This window comes from Pipistrellus hanaki (genome assembly GCF_964339955.1).
Source record: "Pipistrellus hanaki genome assembly, chromosome: 5".
NCBI lineage: Eukaryota > Metazoa > Chordata > Mammalia > Chiroptera > Vespertilionidae > Pipistrellus > Pipistrellus hanaki.
Window position 1 is genome coordinate 26,227,227 of NC_140507.1, and position 25,150 is coordinate 26,252,376.

Genomic DNA, 25,150 nt, shown 5'->3' on the forward strand with positions numbered 1-25,150 from the left:
GTAAGACACGTGTGACTGAGCGAGGAAAAAGCCACTGAGCCCAGCGGTGGGAAACGGAGGGGCAGCACTGGCCTCTCAAAGCCAAAAGGGTTGCAGCCCTGGTAGCAGCAAGCTTCCTGGCTGCGAGCTGATAAGGCTTTCCCATAAGTCCACAGGAAAGTCAATACTTCCTGGAGGAGCGAGCCACTCCCTCAAGGAGCCAAGGCAAGTCTGGAACAGCAGAAAAACAGGCAGACCACAAATACTGCCACCACCCACTCACTGGTCTGACCCTGAGGGTCTCCCAGCCCCACCTGCTTGTGAGTGAGCTGAGCGGGCAGGAGCCAGGTCCTCTCCATCAGGTGTGCTGTGGTGTAACCCGGGAGCCACAGGCTGGGGTAGAGCAGAGCCTCTGAAGTCAGGTTTGGAGAAGCTATTCTTCCGGCCCCTGATCATGCTGGGTTACACCTGCTATATCTGGCATGGTCCAGTTCAGCAGAATGCAATTCCCTTAACCTCTCGTGGCTTGGTTTTTGCACCCAAAAAAGGAGACAATAACAGCACTGACCTCTTGGGACTGTTATAAAGATTATAGGGTCAACTCCTCAAAAAGCAGCTAGCTTTCTGCCAGGCACAAAACAAACAACAAATTATAGCTATTATTGTTGCTGTTATTCCATAAACTAGATAAAGGGCTAAATTACAGAGCTTTCCACTGTACTGAGATATTTTTATTTTCCTTTTTGTTGTATTGGGGTGACACTAGTTAACAAAATTATATGGGGTTTAGGTGCACAATTCCATAACCATCATCTGTACACTGTACTGTGTGCTCACCACACCAAGTCTGTACTAAGATTTTTATTTTATTTTTTTTATTTTTATTTTTTAATATATTTTATTGATTTTTCACAGAGAGGAAGAGAGAGGGATAGAGAGTTAGAAATGTCGATGAGAGAGAATCATCGATCAGCTGCCTCTTGCACACCCCCTACTGGGGATGCGCCCGCAACCAAGGTACATGCCCTTGACTGGAATCGAACCCGGGACCTTTCAGTCCCCAGGCCGACGCTCTATCCACTGAGCCAAACCGGTCCCGGCTGTACTAAGATTTTTAAAAACAAGAATAATTTAGAGTGGGGGAAAGAAAACCCCACATGATCAGCAGTGTTGAGACGGACACTTCAATGAGTGGTGATCACTGCTCCTTAGCAAGGACTTGCACGTTCTATAGGGCGGAGGTGCTGCTGAGGGACCCGGACCTGAGGAATTTAAAATGAAGAAGAGCGCTGCGGTTGCGGGAGCAGGAACATGGCGGCTGTGGCGGGCCAGGCTCGGAATCACTGAACAAAAAGTCGACCAGAGAAAATGCTGAAATCGGAGTTACAGACGCATGGGATTTGCTGAATGAAATATAAGCAGTTAATTTTTGTAACGTGGGCGAAAGCCAAAATTGCCAAATTACATGTGTAAATCACTGTGTTATTGCTTTAGTCATTGTCTCTACTTAACAATGGCAAGGCTGGAAGAAGTAAACAGAGAAGTGGACATGCAAAAAAAAGTAATAATAAAAAAAAAAATGAAGAAAACAAAAAATGCCCAACAATACTCTCATGTAGCATGATATCAGCTGTAAATATGCCCCATGGGTAGAGATTAGCATACTAGTTGAACTTCAAAAAGGGACTGCATCATAAAAAAACTAAAGATACACCAAAGATTTTTACTGAAATGTTGACAACTAACTCTGGATAGCAGAACTATGGGTATTATTTACATCCTATAAGAGATATTTCTGTAATTTTAAAAGTTCTTTTAAAAATAAGGCCCACTGACTGGCTGGCGTGGCTCAGTGGTGAGCGTTGACCTATGAACCAGGAGCTCCCGGTTTGATTCCGGTCAGGGCACATGCCTGGGTTGTGGGCTTGATCCCCAGTAGGGGGCATGCAGAAGGTAGCCGAGCAATGGTTCTCTCTCATCATTGATATTTCTATCTATCTCTCCCTATCCCTCTCCTTTTGTCTCTGAAATCAATATAAATATATGAAAAATAAATAAAAATGAGGCCCCTTTTTTTTGTCCGATAACTGTGGTGTAACCCGGGAGCCATAGCCTGGGGTAGAGCAGAGCCTCTGAAGTCAGGTTTGGAGAAGCCATTCTTCCGGCCCCTGATCGTGCTGGACTTGGTCACCATGTCTGTGTTATGCCTGCCAGGCTAAGCCCTCATTGGTGACTGGGACACCAATCCTGACACGATGTCCCACATTTCAGCTCATCTCGACTCTGGGGAGCCACAATATAAGCAGAATAAAGATTTCTTCCCCATGGCTAACCACACTGACCACCGGGAAGCAGGAGCCAGTGCCTATGGGCACCATGCCACACCGCCTGGGCACAAATCCTGGAGCCAGCCAGCTAATGCCTCATTATTATTTGGAAGAATAAATCCTAGGAGAGATCCCTGCCACCCTAAGTGACCCACACTCACAGGGAGGGCCCAACACTACAGCCTGGCTCCGATCCTAGAGGCCGACCTCCTCTAGCCCACCGCACCTTCCTGTGCCCTGAGTGCCTTTACCTGAAGCAGGCTTCTTTTTCTTGCCCACTAGACCAATTTCCTCATTGTTACATCAACCTAACTTTAAAAGCTTATGCGAGAAGTAAAGGGAATGTGTATGTTATGTTTTGAAACTGAGTAAAAGCAGTATTAGAGCAGAAAACCCAGGCTGCACCTGGAGGCAAGGGACAAAGAGAACAACGAACCAAACCAGCCTGTGAGCGGGGCAGGACTTCAAACACTTCTGTTTCCAGGCAGCCGGGTCTGGCCAACCCCGCCTGGCGCAGGCAGCAGGCGCCGGGCGCCTCCCTGGTCAGCTGAGTAAACTGGACCTGCGAAGAGTAGCTGCCTTTCATACTCCATTACCCCTGAGTACTGGGCAGGCCAACGCTTTTGAAAAGCAAAAGAGAATGTTTTGCATAAAGTATTTGACTAGAACAGACTGTGTCTCTGTGTGAGAAGATGAAAAACCTGAGGCTATCTTAGGAGCCCACAGTCCCCCAGTGTCCTCATGACCCCCAGGGCCAGGAGACCTAGTGCAGTCACCAGGGGGACTTCAAAGACGCGCTGGGCCCACCTGAGCAGACCTGGCAAGTTAAAGCCTAAGTTCACACGTACGTGGACTGAGAGTCAAGGTTGGTGCTAAGAGCCCAGTACACTTACTCAAGACCAAACTCATCTGCTTTTGTGAGAAGGAAGAGCTGCAACTGAGTGTCGCCTCCTCCTGCTCACAGAGCCCGCCTTCTTCATTGCTCTGATGGATGCTTGTTATTGCTAATTTTTGAAGTATTTTAAGAATATTCCCTAATGGAATACAAAAGAGCATAAAAGTTAGGAATACAACTTGAAACCAGGCAGACCTAGGTTAAATTCATGGCTCGGCAAATTACTACTCTAGGTGAATTAATTCATCTCTCTGAATCTCAGTCTCCTCATCTCTAACATGGGAAACTAGCAGGACTGCCGTAAGGATTACATAAGATAGTGTACACAGAGCACCTGAATAAGATCTAAGTAGAAATGGTAACATATTTAGTGCCTGGCACTAAATTACAGAGAGCACTTAACTGGCAATTACTGAACTAGTGAGTGGTGTTTCCAAGGGAAAAAGGAAGATGACGTTGTAAAATATTTGTACTCATCCATGGGAGGCCACATGACATATGGAAGCATGTCAGACTCTGGGTCAGACACCCGGGGGGACATGAGCAAGGCACTGTAGCTTCTCTGAGACCCCAGTTCCACATCTGTAACCTCTGGGATAATACCACTTCTCATGGGCTTGTTCTGCCACTGCCCAGCTCTGACCTTGAGTAAACTCTCGTCTTAATAAGACCCAAGCCATAGGGCCCTTCTGCTAAGTAAATGATGAAGGATGTAAGTGTTCAGCACTGGCCTGACACACAGCAAAACCACAGTTAGCAGCAGCTCCTTAGGGCCACTCGCAGAATTCTGACAGAGGAGATGAGGAAAAGGAACCCAAGGCCTGAAGGAGAATGCCTCACAAGATACCCGTGCAGCAGAGGATGCAGGGAGTGGGTCACAATCATTCCACAACTCCTTGTTATTGAGAAGTGGAATAACATACCAAAGTCCCTGCTTTCAAGGAGCTTATATTCTAGTGCAGGGGTCTTCAAACTTTTTAAAGTGGGGGCCAGATCACGGTCCCTCAGAGAGCTGGAGGGCCGGACTATATGAACTACTAATTCCTACTGTAACACCTCGGCTGCGCTCACTGCCCAAAAAACCTGGCGGGCAGGATCAGACTCCTCTGCGGGCTGCATGTGGCCCGCGGGCCGTAGTTTGAAGACCCCTGTTCTAGTGGGAGGAAAAGGCAGCTGAGGAACACGTAAAGCATATTAAGTAGGGAAGAGAGGGGGGAAGCACAGGGCCAGCGAGAGCCCAGTTGGGCAGAGGGAGTAGGGAAGTGGGGGAAAGGCCTCCTGACTCGGTAATAGCTGAGCAAGAACCAAGACGGCAAAAAGCTGCATAGATTTCTGAGGCAAGCCAAAGGCGAGGGACAGGGACAGGCAAAAGCAAAGGCCCCGCAGGGGGAGTGGCTTGGTGAGTGAACAGGCGGCCTGTGAAGATGGAGTAGAGCCCGCAGGTGTAACCACAGAAATAGCTTCAAACGGTCCTGTCCTGCTTAACAAGACACTGAGTTGTTTTTAAGACACAAGAGACCAAAACTGCAGGTCATGCAGCTGAAGCATGTGCAGGGAGGAGAACTTTGGCCTCCAGCTGCACCTGGAACCAGTCTCACCTCCTGTCCCCATCCTCCCCACACACCACTCCCCAACACATCCACATCCACCAAGGACCAGGACATAACCGGAACCTGAACACGGTACCCTTTCAGAAGTGAAGGGTCCACTGTCCAGGAGGATCCAGTGCTGACTCCCCCTACCATATATGGCCAAGTTCCAAGATCCTCCAATTAAAACTTGCCGCACCAGGCTTTTGGCACTCTGGGCCTCCCTAACTCCTTAAAAACCGTTAACCTAGCCCAGGGAATAAGAGGGATTTGGGGCACTATTAAGTCTCCCAGATTCTCAGTTGGTCAATAAACTTTTCCTTACTCCAAACTCTGACATTTTGAGTTTTGGCTTTTTGAAGCATCAGGCACACAAACTTGGGTTCTGTAAGGTGGGGAGTAAAAGGAGGGCAGCCTACTCATAGAGAACTGTGCTAGTCACTGCAAAAATTCTGACTTTTCATCGGGTCTGGGTAGAAGACAGCAGGGGCAAGAGCTAGAGGAGCCAGGCCAGTTATGTGGCTATGACAGTAGGTGGGATGACTTTAGGGCTGCCCACAGCTGCTTCAGGCAGTGGGAATTCTTAGGGTAGATCAGGAATGACCCTCAGTTCCTGTCTTCCCACCTTCCCCCTGAGAACTTCCTGTTTTCACCACCTCCATCCACCCATAAGCAAAAATTCAGAAAAATGTTGTGAGCTGCAAAAGGTTACAAACTTCCTTAATGCCCATTGAAGTGTCATAAACTGTACATATTACTTTATTCTTCACCACGTTCCTGTAATCCCAGTTTCACAGATAAGGAAACAGAAGCCAGGGAACCCGAGAAACTAAACCTAGATCCCTAAGCCAATGCGGCTTCTGGTGGCACCATGCAGCGTCCCTGCTGGGACAGTCTGTCATCTGATACCTGGCACTGAGCTGGACTCTATGTGAGAGCTTCCCAGGGCAATGAAAATGCCTGACCAGAGTTTCTGATGAAGAAAGGCATAAAAGGCTCAAACAAGCCAGGTTGTAATTCCATACCTCAAGCCAGTTAGCCGCAGATGCCATACCGCTCAATTCCTTCTCTTCCATCCTCACACTGACTGAGGAGAGCGTTGTCAGACACCAAGGAAGTGTGCAGGAGAAACATGCCACTCTCCCCTCCCCCCGCATCGGTGACTGTGGACTAAAGGAGAAGTAGCTCCTAACTCCTTACTGGTTGGCCAGTGACCCAGCAGGGCACTCCTGGAATAAGCACTCTGCTTTTGCTTCTTCAAATTACAAAGAACCATACTAGGGTCACTTTTAGTTCCCTATCTATGGGCTTAGAAACCCAAGCAAAGGCCATATGGGCTTTTGGTCTCCATGGGAGCATCCCAAGGACTCAGTTGAAGTAGAATTTATTTTATTTTATTTTAAAAAATATATTTTTATTGATTTCAGAGAGGAAGGGAGAGGGAGAGAGAGAGAGAAACATCAACGATGAGAGAATCACTCATCAGCTGCCTTCTACACGTCCCCTACTAGGGATCGAGCCCACAACCTGGGCATGTGCCCTGACTGGGAATTGAACAGTGACCTCCTGGTTCATAAATTGATGTTCAACCACTGAGCCACACCAGCTGGGCAGGATTTGTTTTATTTTAAATCAATATATTGCCAGGTATTGCAGTCCTAACCCAGAAGAGCATGTATAAATCCCAGTATCTGGATTCAAAAGAATTAGCTAATAAGGGAAGGTCCCAAGGGAAAGGAACCAGATACCTAACATGAAGTCACAACCACCTTTCGAAATAGTGATGTTGCCATTCATTCAACACATAATACTGAGCATAAACACTGTGTCAACACTGTTCCAGGTGCTCTGGAAGCGGAGGTGAAGGAGAGAAGCTTATAAGGGGAAGCAGGCACACCCAAAACAGGGAGGCTCAGTAACCTGCCAGATCCTGGGGTTACCTGGGTTTGAATCCAGCTTGCTCATACTCCACTTACCTCTGTTTACTAGGAAACTGGTTCCCTGCTGTAATTAACAGGGTTTTGGGGTAGGGGTGGGGGCTGAGGGAGATAGGAGAGGGAATGGCTGAAAAGGAGGTATTTCCTTTGGTGGGCATTTGACAATCACATGGAATCTGTGCTGGATTATAGCAAGGCATCGGGAGGAAATAGGTACTTATCTTGGAATCAGGACTTATATCCAAGCCAAAACTCACTAAGCCTCTCTGGGCTTCCCTTTGAATCTCTAATAAAATGAGGTTAGCCTAGCAGGAATAGTAAATGGTTTCCTCTTACCCAACAATTCAACCTATTCAGAGTGGCTGAGGCCACCGTTGAGCTGAGCAGAAAGAGCCACACTGACGAGTGATGTCTGCTAGGAGCGTGGGGGATGGCTAACGTAGGTGACCATCCAAGGCCTCTGCCACTTCTGATGATTTAAGGTGTCTGAGTGGGAGTCATTTCCATTTTGATGACAGAATTAAAACACCTCTTCTTTCATGACTTTCTAACCAATTCACAGAATGTTCCTTAACAAGACAGACTGCCTATTTTCTGACATGACATTGGAAATATGTTGTGTTTAATTTTTAACTTTAAACAGTCTGTTACTCTAACATTTTTACAAGAACCTATAAGTTTTGTTCTTTAGATGCTCCACTGAACAGGAGCTCATCCTCACCACTGGGCTTTGTGATCCTGTTCCCAAAGGTCTCCCAATCCACATGCCATTCGCAATGTGGCCTTCCCCCAGACCACATGCTAGGTGGACCTGGGGCTGCTTTGACCAATAAAGGTAAGATGGAAGTGATGATGGGGAAATCTGGGTGAAAGGTATACAGAATTATTTGTACTATTTCTGAATTGCTTCTGTAAGTTTGAAATTGTTTCAAAATTAGAAGTTAATTTAAAAAAATTTTTTTTTTAAGAAAGGCCTGGTAGCTTCCACCTTTGCATACGATCATGGAAGGAGCCACTATCTGAGGCTGTCACGCTGTAAGGAGGCTCAAGCCAGACATACTGAAGGGTCATGTGGAGGAAGGGGGAAAGAGAGATGATAGAGAAAAAAATCCCAAAGGACAGGACATTAAATAGCTTTCAAATGCATTTATGAAATAACTAGAGGCCTGATGCACGAAATTTGTGCAAAAGTAGGCCTTCGCAGCACTGCCTGCTTCAGCCCTCGCAGCCCCGGGTGCCTCGCAGCCCCGGCCCCTGCCCAATGGTTGTTCTGGAAGGTGACTCTGGAAAGTTGTTCTGCCATCTGTTCTAATTAGCATATTAGCTCTTAATTATAGGATGAGATAAACAGAGCCTTTTCACCCTAAGAAATAAGATATTATTTTCTCAAAAAAGGCTGAAATAACACCAAAGGTAAAGAAAGAAGATGAAGTCTGTATATTTTGCAAGCCCAGAAAGCACTTATTCTAAATAAACTCACATCCATCGAATGCTAGTTACAATCAGTATAAACAATACAGGTCTAGAAATGGCCTACACACTATAGACCACGGGGGCTATGCGTGGAAGACATAACACCAGGCAGGCACTGGGCTGAATTTATTGGATAACCCAGATGTTAGGCTGACTTTTCTTTTCATTGATATATAACATTTAAGGTAGTGCACAAATAGTAAATGTACAGCTTGAAGAATGTTTATACCCGGATTAAGGAAAAGAAGATTCCTAATACTCCAGAAGGTTCCCTTGTGCCCTTCCCAATCAATAACCAACTCCCCTCTCGCCCTACTCCATAGCCAGGAGTAAACACAATTCTTATCTTCATCACTCTTGATTATTTTGGCTTGTTCTTGAATTGTACGTAACTGGAATCATACATTATGTGGTATTTCACTCTGTCTTCTTTCATTCATCACAGGGTTACCTTATCTTGAAGCAGAAAACCGGAAACTGAGATTTATTTTCAGGAAATCCCCCTCTGATGTCACAGATCTGAATGCCAAATATTCTGATTTTACTGGCTGTACTTCCTGCACTCTTCCGAGCATGAGCTATTTAAAACTTACAGCAAAACAGAATCTTGGATTGTAAAAGCTTTCCTTTAAGATAAACTAAATCTTTTAAAGGTATGAACACCTATTCAATCTTAGCATAGCCTCTGATCTGACACTATAAAAGTATTACTTTTCCATATTGAGTGTAATTTTCCTCAAACATATTTTTCTTCCTTGGAATCCACCCATTCTAAAGAATCCTCAAATCCCAAAATAAAATAAGCCACTGATTCTGCTACTACTTTTGATTAATAAGGGGATAAGCTTTAGGAAAATCTCAGAGGCAGCCTAAGGCCCTAAATTCAGATGAATGTGGGTCAGAAAAGACAGGAGAGAGACAAGAGTACAGCAAGAAATTAGAGGTACAAGATTCTTCAGCTGAACTATCCGAATTAGACTCTGGGATCTGCAACTTCTAGCTGGAGGACCTTAGGCAAATCATTATTCCACTCTGTGCCTCAATTACTTCACTGTAAAGTGGGAATAACCTCATAGGATTGTTGCAAGGATTAAATGTTAATGTATATATAAAGCTCGTAGGAGACCACACGGCACATAATAAGCACTCAATAAAAATTAAGCTGAAAGATAGAGCAACTATTCCACAAAGGTTCTAAGACAGAGCAGTCACCGAGACATTTAGTACAGTGCTTCTCAAGATATTTCCTTTTTACCCTTCACAGACTGATACTTTTATAAAATGCAAGCTCACATGCTTGAATGTCAGGGAAATATCAAATTGCTTTAAAGGTTTCTAAATGTTTACTCTCACTTTCTGTGTTTATCTCATCATGGCCCTTGTGCTGCCCATGGACTGGCGCTAGTGTGCACAGTAAATGTTGAGGAGCACTGTTCCAGCACATGAGGACTCACAAGCCAGCTGAGAACTCAGCCAGCAGGTTAAACAGAATTATGAAAACATGTTAGAAAAGAAAACCAACCCCAAAAGTAGGGGCAAGAGGATGACTTGAGGGTCAACAAGCTGAGATAAAATAATCCCAACAGGCTAAACCTGAAAAATAAAACTGACGGCCAGAGCAAAAAGCCAACTGACCCTTCTCCCTACCCCCCAGTGCTCCGGGAGGTGGGCCCAGAAAACATGTCGGCCTGGAAGTCATCAGCCCCACGGGGAACAAGAGCAATCAAGGAAATAGGCAGAACTGTTTCAGGTTTCCTGAGAAAGAAGTCCTCTCAGGAATAAGCAGCCACCCTAAGCACTCACCAAGCTCTGAGAATGTCAACCACGGCACACAAAGGCCAGAGTTTCCTCTCTGTCCAAGAACACTGGCAAATACGCCCTTTGGTGACGTGGGACTGCGCACCCCCCTCCCCCATATCCACCTATACATACACCCTTCACATACCTGTGGTTTTAGGAGGCTCCTGAGGTCCGCCTTGCCAGCCATACTGTGGGTATCCTTGGTAGGGGTACCCCTGAGGAGGTGGGTAAGGTCCTCCCATAGGCCCTGGAGGGTAGGCCTCAGGGCCCATTGGTGGCTGTGGATAAGGTGGGTACGGGGCCGTCGGGCCAGGGCCCGAATACGGTGGAGGGTTCCCTGGGTTCATTGGGGAACTGCAGAATATACCTAAAAGACAAAGAATAAAAAGTATTTGCATTTAATCAGTGGAAATCATTAGGAAGCAAATTTCAACCCAAGAGATCATTTACAAAATGCCATAAAAGTATTTCAAACTTCTTGAAAATCTTCAGCTCTGCCTAGTAGTTTGTTTCCTTTTCACGATCATAATTGACAAATATCTTATGTGTCTGTTTGTTAGTCTTTGTCTGACTTCCCCACTAGACTGTAGGGTGGGACAGCAGAAATCAGGTCTATTTTGAATCCTCACCGTGACCCTAGAGCTTAGCATTGTGCCTGGCACAAGGCAGGCCCCTCAATAAATGTGTTGAGTGAAGAACAGAATATTATTTTGTGTTTTAATTGCCTGAAATGTCCATAAATGTGACTGGATAGCTCTAAAAAAAAAAAAAAAAAAAAAAAGCACAAAGTCTAATAGCACTAATTATAAGTCAGATCAGCAGACACTGACCCAGTACCAGCAGTCCTCCAATAAAAGGGTTGGGCCACATGGGGTTTTTCAACAAGCAGCACTGCTAGCAGTGACCGACCAAAGCGTGTGACTGCCGCCTGCGCCTTGGGCACTGGGTGATCTGGTTGCTCCCCCGGACCCATACCTCTATGCAGCTGAGCAGCTTGCTCAGTCAAAACTAGACAGGGGCAGAGCTGTCTGCAGAGGATGCTGAGCATCTCCCCTGACCATCCAGGCTCCAGGGACCCTGGAGCGGCCTACCAGGAATCCCACTTGTGTTTATAGGTTCCTGTTCTCAGTGGCTTGCTTCTGTGAGGGAAGCCATTGCTTCCCAGCCTCCAAGCCTGTTAATCATTCTCTTAATTGGGTTCCAGTCTGTAAGGCCAGCATCTCATTTCCACAGTGCCAACACGGCGACTTCCAGAGGAAAAGCATTACTGAGGAATGCAAAGTCCACACTGGATGAACAGGGAGATACCTGTCATCTTGCTGCCTTGTAGTATTACCCATCTCTAGTATTGCTATTAAACTCTTTACTTATTTGAGTTTTTCTACCCCTAATTAAATAGTAAGTTAATAAAGGGAACAGTCTCATATCCAAAACTTACTTAAAAAAAAAAAAAATATATATATATATATATATATATATATATTAGTTGATTTTTTTATAGAGAGGAAGGAAGAGGGATAGAGTTAGAAACATCGATGAGAGAGAAACATCCATCAACTGCCTCCAGCACACCCCCCACTGGGGATGTGTCTGCAACCAAGGTGCATGCCCTTGACCAGAATCGAACCTGGGACCCTTGAGTCTGCAGGCCCATGCTCTATCCACTGAGCCAAACCGGTTTCGGCCAAAACTTACTATTTTGAGTATTACTACATACTCAGTGAATATTTAATTTTGTAAATACTTAGTATTTACTAAATTTTACTTAATTCTTTTTCATAACATGTAATCTAATAAGTGACTCTATCTGACTCTACATGAAGAGCAGGACAGCCATTAAGTAAGGATCCTCAGGAAAATCTGAATTAAATTAACAGACTTTGTTGGCTGCCCACACAACCACCACATCCTCCCTCAGTAACAGTGAGAGAAAGAACAGCAAAAGTCACAGAAACAGCATCTGTGCTGGGATCAAAGTCCTTTTGAGAAGCAGGACCTCCCTGATGGGAATCAATTATTCTCAAGCTTGTACAGGAACAAAGCAACATAAAAAATTAACTAACACTAACACAGTCTAGTACAAACCACTTAACATAACCAAAACACAAATGAGCTTTTCATTTAAGGTATGATACTAAACTTTGTAATATGAACGTTTTCCCTTATAAATTTGGTCAGGGTGAAATGTCAGTCCTACTGGAAGGATCCAATATAAACAGAAATTGTAGCATAAAAGACAAATCAAAGCTCCAAAAAGAGACAGTGCAAATGGAGTAGCAGCCAAGATCCATTAATAGATTGTATTGCATGACCACTGCTATCCAAAGATCCCATTCAAGTCACAGGATTAGCAGATATTCAATGCTACAATGAGAAAAGCAGTAACTATTCTTTGGAAAAGTGCTCCATGGAGATAAGATCACTATAAAAAACCTCATCAAAGTAGAGGTGTAGGAAAAAACAATATTTTTCATTATTATTTTAAAATTACCTGGTAGCCTGGCATTGAATCTGTAAGTAGCACACTGGGGAATTTTCCCCTGGAAAAACTAAAGAGTCCCAATGGAAAAAAAAAAAAAGTATTGATAACTAAAAGCTGAGAAGATTCCAAGAAATAACTCACCCAGTCACCTCACAGTAAAGCCCATCTACACAGATCTTCTAATCAATTTTTTATTACCTCATAAATAAATGAATGAATAAAGATTATTAGACATTTGGAGAGCATGCATTGTAAAAGACAAAGAAGAAGAAAAACAGAAAACAGAAAGAAAAAAAAAAACCCGCACCCTAATATCCAACAAGAGAAAAGAGTTAAATTATAGTACATCTACATAGTTCTTTTGCTGTCATTTTGATTTGTTTTTGAAGCATTATGTAATATTAATTTTAAGAAAAAATTTAAAGCTACATATACAGCATGACCCCAAGTTTCTTTACTATAAATACTAATATGCAATATAGCAAGCCTCCAGATAACCCCGATTACCCACTAAAGGACTACAGAAGGAATGCTCACATAGCCAGACCTCGTGACATCCATTATCCAGATCAACAGTCATCTAGAGCACATGTGTCAAACACAAGGCCCGCGGGCCAAATCCAGCCCGCCAGGCCTTGCAATGTGGCCCGCACCGCGCTGTCATCACTGCACTCCGCTGTCAGTTTATGACATTGTCAGTTTATGACTGTTCAGTAAACCATTCGGCCCGTGATTTAGGCTGGATTTTAGATTTTGGCCCCTTCTCTGATTGAGTTCGACACCCCTAATCTAGAGGATCACACTCTCAGACAAATGCAGAGGCTAAGAAGGCAGGACTGACTTTTCTCAAGAACGTACTTGTTACTATAAGAACTCTTAGCTTTCTTCCTCAAAACACTCTGGGTACTGCCTACTTGTATTTCCAGCTTGCAAACCCTGACCTTTGAATACATTTTTAGTATTTATTTCTAGCAAAGCCTCCAGACTCTTTTTGAGTTCATTCCACAATATTCTTGTGGGAGTGTGGAAATGAACCTTGATCCTTATCCTTATAAACAAAAAATAATTCACACTATATCATGGATCTATATATGAAAACTAAAACAAGCTTTTGGAAGGATATAATGTACTCATGACTTTGGCAGTATTTACCTTATGACTTACCTACTCTTAGATCTATACTGAGATAAAATGAGTGCCTAAGTCCACTGAAGACGTATGTAACAATGTTCAAAGCAGCTTTACTTATAATAGCTCCAAACTAAAAACTATCCAAATGTTCCCCAAGAGCAGAACTGATAGATTATGGTATAGTTAAATAACAGAAAATTGCTCAGCAATTTTAAAAAAACAACCCAGAACAATATTACATACAATAATGTGTGTGTGTATGGGGGGGGGGGGGGGTGGCTAAGAGGTCTTATAGTAACAAGTACAGACAAAGATGAGCAAAATAAGACAGACTCAACAGACGTCACACTGTATGATCCCATTAATGTGAGGTTCAAGAACTGCCAAAATGGAAGAGGCACAAGGACAGCCTTCTGGGATAATGGAAATGTCTACATCTTGAGCTGAGTCATGTTTACATGAATGCTATGAACTCACTGAGTCGTACGTTAAGATTTTCATACTTGCCCTAACCAGTTTGGCTCAGTGGATAGAGTGTCAGCCTGCGGACTGAAGAGTCCCAGGTTCGATTCTGGTCAAGGGTGTGTACCTTGGTTGTAGGCACATCCCCAGTGTGTGTGTGTGTGTGTGTGTGTGTGTGTGTGTGTGTGTGTGTGTGTAGGAGGCAGCTGATCGATGTTTCTCTCTCATCGATATTTCTAACTCTCTATCCCTCTCCCTTTCTCTCTGTAAAAAAAAAAAAAAAAATCAATAAAATATATTTTTAAAAAAAGATTTTCACATTTTAAGTCATACAATAACAGCAGACAGACAAAATTTGGCTAGAAGGAAATATCTGGCTGGAATGATAGGCAATTGTTATTTATTTATATTCATTTTTGTATTTCTGAAAGTTTGACTAAGGTAACCTTTATAGTCTTTTAAAAAAATATATATTTTTAGCCAGGACCGGATTGGCTCAATGGATAGAGCGTCGGCTTGGGGACTGAAGGGCCCCGGGTTCGATTCCGGTCAAGGGCATGTGCCTTGGTTGCAGGCATATCCCCAGTGGGGGGTGTGCAAGAGGCAGCTGATCGATGACTCTCTCTCATTGATGTTTCAAACTCTCTATCTCTCCCCCTTCCACTCTGTACAAAAATCAATAAAATATATTTAAAAAAAAGTATATATATATTTTTAAATTTATTTCAGAGAGGGAGAGATAGAAACATCAATGATGAAAGAGATTCAATGATTGGCTGCCTCTTGTACATTCCCTACTGGGATCAAGCCTGCAATCCAGGCATGTGCCTTGACCAGGCATGTGCCTTGACATCCTGGTACATAGGTAGATGCTCAACCACTGAGCAACACTGGCCAAGCAAGTTTTCTTAGTGCTTTTCATTCTACCTCCTTTTTTTGTTTTTTGTTTTTTTTAATGCTATAATACATGCCTTTGTAGACCTTCTATTCACTTCCAGTACCGATTTTTCTTCCTGTTACTAATCTTCTCCTTGTTGGTAACCTATTTTATATCTGCTTTTCACAGTGATTTTTGTAATTGTGTTTCTTTTTTCACAAGACACTTCAGGTCCCTAAGTTCTTTAAATGTTTTTTCTGCTTCAAGTCAGACGTGGGATAAAAAAGCAAAATTCCCTTGATTACATGTAGACTTTCCCATCTTGTAAGTGATCTTATGGTCAAAGCCAGGAGCCATGCTCATCCTTCCATCCTTACCTATCCTTCTTGGGAATTTATAAATTATCCTTAAAGTTTAAAAACATGAGACCAGATCTTATTCTAAAGACCTCCTCTGTGTCTTTTTTTTTTTTTTTTTTTTAACTCCCTGATTAGCTGGCCTTTTAATAGGATCTTTGTAAATAGTTTATGTTATATTCTAGGGCCCTCAATTTTTCTTGATTCTCATACCCACAATATGGGTATGGTTAGGCTAAAAAAAGCTTTAGAATTACTTGTTCTGTGCTGTTCTGTCATCTCGTTTGCAGTTTTTGTAAACCTGTAGACCCAACATTAGTGGTTCCAGGCACTGCTGAGATAATGGTAATAAGCAAGAGACAATTTCTTCTCGGGCTAGTGAGAGAGGCAGACATTAACATCAGCAATTATGAAACTATGCTAAGAGAGGAAACACTAGGTACTGTGAGCTCAAAGTAGAGGCCACAGGTCAGAGAAGTCACGAATGCTTCTGAAAGGAAGTGATGAACAACTGAGAGTTAAGCATATACACAAAGGTCAAAAATAACAATCTGTGAGAAAGAGCTGAATGCATTTGAGGAATTAAACCGATTCATTCCTTGGCCAGTGTGGCTCAGTTGGAGTGTTGTCCCATGCAAGGAAAGGATGATCGAACCCAAAAGATTTCAGGTTCCATTCTTGGTCAGGACACATACCGAGGTTTAGGGTTCAATCCCCAGTCGGGATACATACAGGAGGCAACCAATTGATGTTTCTCTCTCATCATTATTCCCCCCCCTCCTAAAATCAATTTAAAAACAACAATATATCCTTAGGTGAGGATTAAAAATAATACAACAAACCAGGTTCATTATGGCTGAAGCAGCTAGTACGAAATGAGGCCAAAAGGTCAGCTCACAAACAGCCTTGCTAAAAAGAGGATCATTTCAGGATTATTGCAGCTTCCTTTTCTACAGTTATTCAATCTCTTTTTAAAAGATTCACCTAACTTATGTCTACTTTTTGGATACTATTGGCAAGCCTAATATTGTTTATTCATCAATTTAAGTACCTACTATATTACAGGCCAGGTACGGGGGATATGAAAGAAAGAACTATCTAGCTGGCTTGCTCCTTCCCTTTAGTACTGCTAATAAAAATAAAATTACCTTTTCTATTTGTCTGTTACTGCATCAATTGGAAAATGCTAGAATTTCTCCAAATTTCAGGGATGAGGACACTTTGCCTCTAAAGACTAAACAAAGTTCACTTTGGGTGGGTCAGAGGGTGATCACCTCAAAGAGTTATGCAAATTTACTGAAACTGAGGTACAAGTACAGCCCCAATGACACCCCAGTAGGGAAAGTCATTCCATACATACATGTGAATATCTGAGCCCCAAAGCCACAAGAGCAGGCATTCCAGGACAACAGAACTACACCAGGAGATCAGTTATCATAACATGGACAAGATATTTGTTTCTATGACTTGTTCATTATTTATAACACATTTTTCCTTGTTCCCATTTCCTAAGTAGTTTTTCTTTTACAGGCATACTGGAAGCAGATGTCCTATAATGTTATTTCATTGTTGTCCAAATACTGTTTTTGGAGTTGGCCTTCTAAATATTATTAGCCATCCCCTACCTTAATCATCATTTGTTTGCCAGAGAATTCTACCAGGCCCCGAGCTGTCCTCATATAATCAATGAATGACTAAATATTAGAGCTTATCTTCTGCATCAACATTTTGACTGGTAGCTTTAGAATAGCCTCTCTGTGGAGTACACAATGACACATAGCTTAGAAATGGGACCCTTCCTGAACAAGGACATCAAAATGCACATGGAGTCCTAGCTTGTTTGGCTAAGTGGATAGAGTGTTGGCCTGGAGACTGAACAGACCTGGTTTCCATTCCAGTCGAGGGCACATGCCTGGGTTGCGGGCTTCATCCCCAGTGGGGTGTCTGTGTGTGTGTGTGTGTGTGTGTGTGTGTGTGTGTGTGCGCGCGCGCGCAAGAAGCAGCTGATCAATGATTCTCTCTCATCATTGATGTTTCTATCTCTCTCTTCTCCCTTCCTCTCTGAAATCAATACACACATACACACACACACACACACACATATATTTTTAATGCACATGGAGGCAAAAAATACAATAGTGGATCATCTATCTCTGAGGCCCCATCCTGGAGTAAGGGAAGGTTCAGAGGCTGTCTTATTTTATTTTCCTCTCTCACAAACAATATTTGATATAAAAACTACACATTACTTTTATTACTCAGTTTACATGAAACTAAAAAGTCTACAAACTATTTAGTAACATGATTTGCTAAAGCAATTCAGCCATTATCGCCAATATTAAAATAATACAAAATGTAAGCATTCTCCACTTGTCCTGACACATCAGATTAGAAGTCTGAAAAGTCATACCCATATTAGTTACCCACAGTTTAACATTATTGGAAAATACAGGCTGGGGCAAAAGTAGGTTTACAGTTGTGAGAATGCAAAAACAGTTTATTCTTGTATTATTATTTTTTAATTCTTTTATTTATTTATTTTTTATTTTTTTATTTTTTAATTCTTGTATTATATTTCCCAGAAAAACAACTGTAAGCCTACTTTTGCCCCACCCTGTATGGATACAGCCAATCAATCTCACTTCCCTCCAATATTAGACTTGGTAATGTACATCTTAGCATTCTTCCAGCCTTGTAGACTGAGGGAATCCAGTAAGTTTCTTTCCCCAGGCGATAACACATCATCTGCTAAATCCTTTTTCAAAACTTTCTATACAGAACTCCTGGCTGGATCCAGGGCCTGCTGCTCTATAAGATATAAGATCTAAATATTAAACAGCCCTAAAAAAACATTGTTACCTGAAAATATCAACAAATAAAATAGCCTACCCCTCACTGCCCAGGCACTGGTACACCATTTCTCCCTAATGTTTGGAGGAAACATCCTTCTTTTTGTAGAAGGCCCGTTCTTTTTTTCTTACAATTTCTTCAACAAAGACACATTCTAAGCGAAATCTCAAATAAAAGAAAATACCCTATTCTTTGAACCAACAATTTTGTCTTTAGGAATTTATCCTACAAATATATACCACTGCTAGGATGCAAAATAACAAACCCCACCAATTTTATACACAAAACTTTATAGGATGCACACATTAATTGTAACATTTGTTTATAACAGTTAGATAGTACACATATTACATGTATAAAATATACACATTCATATTTATATGATATATAACATCCCAAAGGACCATCAATATGGGAATGATTAAATAAACCACGGAATTTCCAAACCACGGAACTGCTATTATTTGATCCTTAAGAAGAATGAGACAGAATTACATATGCTGATATGGAAAAGTGCCAACGCAGTTAAAAAGGCAAATTGCAACACAGAACATTCTACTATCCCATTTGGGTTTAAAAAGTAAAGTTCTATTTCTAGACCTGAATAAATTAGTTATATTAATAAATATAATTATTCATTAAGCTGTACTTTTGTGTGTGTATGTGTGTATATATATATATATATATATTTCTATACATATTTAACAATGAAGTTAAAACCCTGTAATCATATTTTAGTAAAGGCTTCCACATGGCTTTTAAGAGAAAACAATCCATTTCTTAACTCATTGAGCAGGAAAGCCATGCTTCTAGATGCTTCCAACAACCATCCAACTACCACTGAGAGCAGTTTGTTCCAGTTGCCCCCGATCCACAACTGCAAATGGTCCCATTGGTTTCAGGCCAACGTAACCAGAGGCCCCCTTTGCAGTCTTTGCAGTCACATATGGTCCTCTGCAGAAGCCACAGGACTGCCTGAACACAGGACTCCCGATTCTGCTTCTGCCTTCAGCTTCCAGAAGGGCTCCCCAGGGTGGATCTCAGTCCCTTGTCCGACAGCTGACAATGCCAGCAAATCCTTTACCACAGCCCCTTCCCACACTGCGGAGGGGGCCCGGTGGAGAGGCACCTCCAGCTTCATCCAATGACTCAGGCCAGGGACTCTGGACAGTGCCCCGCCAGTGCTATCTAGAAGGGAAGGAAAGGTTGGCTCCTCAGAAAAAAAGGCTGCGGACCTCTAAATTACACCTGGTCACTGGGACAGGACAGCATTGTGAGCCTGGAACTTCAAATAGCCAGGCGTCAAAGCGACAATGGGGAGAAAATGAGGCCCAGCAAGAGGGAGGAATGAAAGAGAAAGCAGCAGTGAACAAGGGAAAGGAAAAGGAAAGAAAGCTGCTAACACAGAAAGTGAGCTGGGGAAATGAAAGGCTAGGTTAGAAAACAGAGAGAGAGAAAAGGGGTGAACTCTGCCTCCTGCCAAGTTTAGAGGACACATTAGAAAGAGGCCTGGCCCATCCTTCCCAACAAGCCTGACATGGCCACGGCCCAGGCCAGGTCCCCCCCCCCCCCCCCCCTCCCTCCCAGCACAGCCCCTGAAAGACACTCTGCCCCGCTCTCCCCCACACCCCAGCCCTGGATTAGGCTTTGTGGGAAAATTGAAATCTTGATGGCTTAGAAAGAGACCTCTAGAGCTTAATGTGCTGGTAATTTAAGCCGTTCTGGTTCTGACGGACACCAAACCGGCCCGGGCTTTGTGCCACCATTAAAGCATGCCCTCCTGGCCCAGGAGGGAGCAGCAGCTCGGCCAGCCCTGCAGGATGGCTGCTAATGGACAGAGTGAGTTCCACTTTACACCAACAAGTACCACTGGGCCTACCATGGGCAGCTCCCCAAGGGACCATGTACTAGGACAAGCTCAGGGCAGCTCACGCTCCCCTCCTTTCGTCTCTTCATTTTCACAGAATTTTTAAAGGAGCAGGCACTATGGGCAACAAAAATTAAAAAACACAAATACTAGATGATATCTTCAGGTTTCTGTCATTAGTACTACCCATAAAAAGCTACTGTATATGCGGAAAACAAGGAGCTCAAAGTATGGGGTACTGATGAATTAAAATAAATAACCGCACCCTCCCTGAACTAAAACCTGGGTTTTCCAAGAGCATACTTACACAGAAAGAACAACATACCACTGCACCAAAGAAGTCACTCCCCTGGTGAAGGGACTAGAATTTAACATAGCCGACAGTCTTACCACCACTTAGGCCTCTGGGCAAGTTTCATATAAAAACATCAATAGTTTCGCCCTGACTGCACTTATTTCTTTTTAATGCTTAGATTTCTCACTCTGCTGTCTTCCCAGTATCAGAGCCACAAGGAGTTTCAGGAGATGGGAGTTAAGGGCCCCTACCACACAGGGGCCCCTACTGACCTCTGAGAAAAACTCACTTAGTGAATCATATCTTTGGCTGAAGGCAGTATTTATTCTGCCCAAATGATCCTGCCCAAGGTCCTGACACCGAAAGCTGACTGGTAAAGCACGGCGGACAGCATTAGAAATTTAATGTGGCAGAAGTCTCACACCACTTCCAGGGATTCTTCTCCCCCAAAACCTTTGCGGTTCCACTGTTCCCCATCCCTACCTTTCTTTGAAAACTGACCACGTGGTCAGATAATTTGCAGTAATGATGTGTTTTCTGGGCCAGTTCTCTTGGGACTAACTAGCGATTCTTTAGCATAAGTCATCAGAGAACTAATGATAGGCACCTGTAAATAAGACAGTACTCCCCAGTGAGTAAATGCAGGTAAGTCGAACCCTCCTCTCACCATAACTACCAACACTCCCTTAAACCATTTAATTGAAAGGGTTCAGAAAAATATGTTCCATCCCTTGTTTTCTGCAGAGTCATACCACAGGCTTGTTGGCCACACAGACTGTATTCAAATGATTTGCCTTCTTTGCTTGAGGCTTAAATCAGTACAAATATTCCACATGTCTCCTAAAAGCTACAAAAAAGAAGTCATTCCAAGCTCACTTCCTTCTGAAGGCCCTTTGTACATAGTGCCCAAAGCACTGTAAACTTTCTCTGGCTAGAGGCTGGAGGATCAGCTTATGCTCAATCCCTTGGCTCCATACCGCTGTTGGTTTTGTTGTTGTTGTTGTTTTTTTTTTTTTTTTTAATTGCTGACTCCCATTTTATAGCCAAGCCAATTAGTAGCGTTGACCCGGCGTGCGGAGCATGAAGGCCTGAGCTCAGTCTGAGAAAAACAAGAAGCGTCTCTCTCTCCTGTCAGAATTTCACTCAAGTAAGAACTGTGCTTGCCAACAAATGCCAAAGTCTAAGCGATGGATATAAGAGTTCTGTACAATGCCTGGGAACACCAGCAAGCATTTGAATCTACCGGTATTTGACCGAGCAGTAGGATTGGTGGACTGACATAGGATAGGGGATTTTAAAGAAATGATTAATTCACTCATTTCATTTTGTGAGCTTTATTACCTATTTCTGTCTCTGATGAGCTTAATAACAAACTCCTTTAGGGTTGAAAGGGTGTTGGGTCCAAAGCCCCATACCTGCTAAGCTACTGATTTACTCCTAGGCATTCTGAAAGTGTGGGTGAAATCTAGACTAGTTTACATGGGAAATACAAATAGCACTTACGCTCAGGCCTGTGGATTTGACTATAGGCACATTGGTAAACCAAGCCCAAATACTCCAGGAAGAAAAACAACAACAAAAAGGCCTCAGGGTTTGAGGGAGGCTTTTACAAGAATTTAGAACGTCCATCTCTTTTTTTACTTCACTACATCTCAAAATTTACCATTCATTCAAGAATTAAAATATTTGCTTTGGATGAGCTCAGACTTCACACAAGCCTCTCATTAATTCTCCGCAGCACCTCTGTGAAGGGAGGACTGACTAACCCTGTTTCAAGGTCGAGGAAGAATGTTTCAGTGCCAAGAGAGGAGGGCCCTGCCCAAGGCCGTGGGTGGCAAAGATGCAGCCTGTCCTCGTCCTGCCTCTCACCTGGGCCTAGTTCCCCTAAGGGAGGCACTTCACTTTCTCAACAGAACACCCAGTCCCCGTGACCTGAGCTTAGGGAAAACACACTCATTATTTTTTCCTGTCGGGAAGTCTTAACTTCTCTAGCACCGGACAAATCTGTGGAGGTGGCATAGGTGAAAGAAAGCGGAAAATTCCCCCAAACTTTTGACCTACTTAACCGCCTTGGCAGCACACAATTACAGTGTTTGGGGGCGTGGGGGGTGGGTGGACTGTTTCTTTCCAAAGGAAGAAGGATTAGTTGGCAGGTTCAAATATTTCCAAAGAGATTTAGAAAATGGTTAACAATTTTAAAAAATCTAAAATCCAGTATCCTTAATATTATGAGGCCCCTATAAAGCCCCTTAAAAACCACTATTATAACAAGTGGGAGGATGGGGACTCATCAGGTAAATAGTAATAGATGGTAAACACACTGTTCAGGTGGCCTGTCTTCAATTTCTTTTACAGAGAATGACTCACTGATGTGAGTGGAAGTTCACTCTCCCCAGTGCCACCACTCCGCAACTGCCCTCCCTTGAGTGCTGGGCAGGTTTCTAGGTTTATACACAAACCAGCTTGGGCCACCTTTGCCAAGTTCTCAACAATTCCCTAAAGTTTAGGGCCGAAACTGCCCTTTCTTGTATGAGATCCCTGGAGGTCCAATTCTGGAGTCAAACAAATACAAAACAAATTGGTGGGAAGATTCAGCCATTTTACCTCCTCCCAGAAAACAGAAGTTCCTAAGGTTCAACATAAAATGGACATCGGTGCATTTTTTTGAGTTATAGAATCATTGAATTCCCGAGCAGGGGGAAAAACCTTAAATCACCAAATCATTCCTCTTCCAGTCACCAAAACATGTCCTCCTGTTTCTCAGGAAGTGAAGACAAAACGACCAACTAACGCTTAGGCAGTCTGACGCTGGGAAGCCCACAAGCTGAGGGGGACAGGTAGAAAAGAGGAACTCTGTTCCACAATTAACAAAGAGCAGGGGACTCCTTTCAGATCCCCAGTACCCATGTCCATGTTCTGGGCACTGATTCTCCTTCAATAACTTCCCCCTGCTAAATCTCCTCCCAGTCACCTGGGATTGGACCTCCCCCTGAAGACAAGAGGTTTCTGTAAGAGTCTGGAACCTCTGGAGAACAAGTACTGCCGACGACCACCCACCGCACAGACACAGGGTGGGGCAAACGTACGTTTACAGTTGTTCGTATGGACAACAGTAACTAGTAAAAAAGTAACACAAGAATAAACTGTGTAACGCGTGCTTACAACCAGAAACCTACCTTTGCCCCACCCCGTAGAGGGGCTCCAAGTTCCCGGGCAGTCCTTACCTCTGGCCTAAGGGGACCAGATGAGCCGCAGTGGGCGGGAGGCTTCTCTTGTTTTGATCTGCTAACCATGGCTGGGGTGTATGCACCTGACTGCTATAAATACTGCAGAACCTGCGTTCGCAGAGTCCCGTCGCTCCACAGTTCCAAGCGCTGTCACCCCTTCGCCAGGTTGTCACAACAGCCCCCAGGGCCTCCCCATCGCTGCGGTCCTCCTCCCTCCGTTCAGCCAACGCTGGGGGGGCTCCCACGCCCGCACCGCCCAGCTGGGCACCCAGAGTGTTCCTGTCCGCGACTAGCCCAATGTTCCAAACTTTCCCCACGCACGGCCCCGGCGCTCAGGGCGGCCAGTCACAGAACCTTCTCTCCCCTTCCTCCGGCGCGAGGACCGCGGGCTCCGGGGGTCCCCCTTCTCCCTCCCTCCCTCCCTCTGCTCTTCCAACTCGCGCGGCGGCTGCGAGGCCGGTCCCCACGGCGCAGGACTCCGCTCAGATTTCACCCCAACAGGTCCACGGGAACCCCAACCCGCCCTCTCCGCGGTCAGGATGCCTCCCCGCCCACAGCTCCGCCTGCACACCCTGCGCCCCCGCGCCCACCTGCAGGGCCCCGGGGCCGCCCCCCTCCCCCCTGCCTCCCGCAGACCGGGCTCAGAGCACCCAGTGGGTCCCCGGCGGCGCCCCAGGAACCGCAGCTCCAGACACAGAGATGCAGAAGCCTCCCGCAGGCGTCCACCGAGACGGGGTGTGGCGAGTCTGGCTTGGAGCCCGCCGACCGAGACGCAGAGCCCCTCAGTCCAGCGCCCAGAGGCCGCCGGGGCGGCGGGTCCCCGCGCTCTCCTCGCCCCCCGCCTCCGCCAGCTGCGCGGCGCCCGGAGCCGCAGGAGCAGCCGAGGGTGCGGGTGTGTGTGTGAGTGAGTGGCGGGGAGACACTGGTGGGTGGGCATCGGGTGGGCTCACCGGGACCCCCATTCCTCTCCGGGGCTTCGCGCGCCCCCGTCGCAGCCGGCCCATCCCGCTCCGCTGTCCGCCGCCTCCGGAGAGCCCCGGGGAGCCTGGGGGCGCGCACAGCCCAGGAGGGGCCCGCTCGCGCCTCGCCCCCCTCCGGTCCCAGCGCGGCCGCCCCGGCCGCCGGGCCTCACCTCGTCACCAGCGGGCCGGGCTCCGGGAAGGACCGAGCGGACGGGACCAGGCGAGACCGCACGAAGAGCGCCGCACCGGCCGCGGAGTGAGCTGAGCGGAGCGGCGCCTGACGTCACCGCGGTCCCAACTGCCGCGAGCGCGAGTCACCTGATCACCCTGGCAACGCGCGCGGGGCGTGGGGGGCGGCGTCACAGCGCGGCCCCGCCCCCCGGCCCGCCGGCGCCGGGGGACCGGAGACCGGCGCCCGGGCCGGAGAGCTGGCGCTGGCCTCGGGCTCTCCCCTCGTGCGGGGCCGGCTCTTTGAGGCTCCAAACGGCCTCCCTCTCCGCCAGAGCCAGCGCCTGGGAGGCAGGGCGATGCCCGGAGCCCCTAGCCCAGTGCGTGGCGCACAAGGTTAGCGGCGGGCTGCTCCTCTCGGAGGATTCTGCGGTTCAGACCCACCTGGGCTCCGAGGGTTACTCCCCGAGCTG

At 45.2% G+C, this 25,150-nt stretch overlaps 1 protein-coding gene across 3 annotated transcripts in view; it reads right to left on the reverse strand.

The window, feature by feature from the left end:
* Positions 1-24,836, reverse strand: part of CYSTM1 (cysteine rich transmembrane module containing 1) — a 51,129-nt gene extending 26,293 nt beyond the window's left edge. For 2 of the 3 annotated variants that reach the window (XM_084885126.1, XM_084885124.1), the window contains exons 1-2: positions 24,680-24,836; positions 10,146-10,367 (exon numbers count right to left, since the gene is read on the reverse strand). In XM_084885126.1, the coding sequence (XP_084741252.1) occupies positions 10,146-10,347 (202 nt within the window). In that variant the 5' untranslated portion in view covers positions 10,348-10,367; positions 24,680-24,836. Of the gene's footprint in view, positions 1-10,145; positions 10,368-23,544; positions 23,948-24,679 lie in introns of those variants that run through there. The other variant, XM_084885125.1, reaches the window with a different exon arrangement.
* Between the last annotated feature and the right edge of the window lie 314 nt (positions 24,837-25,150).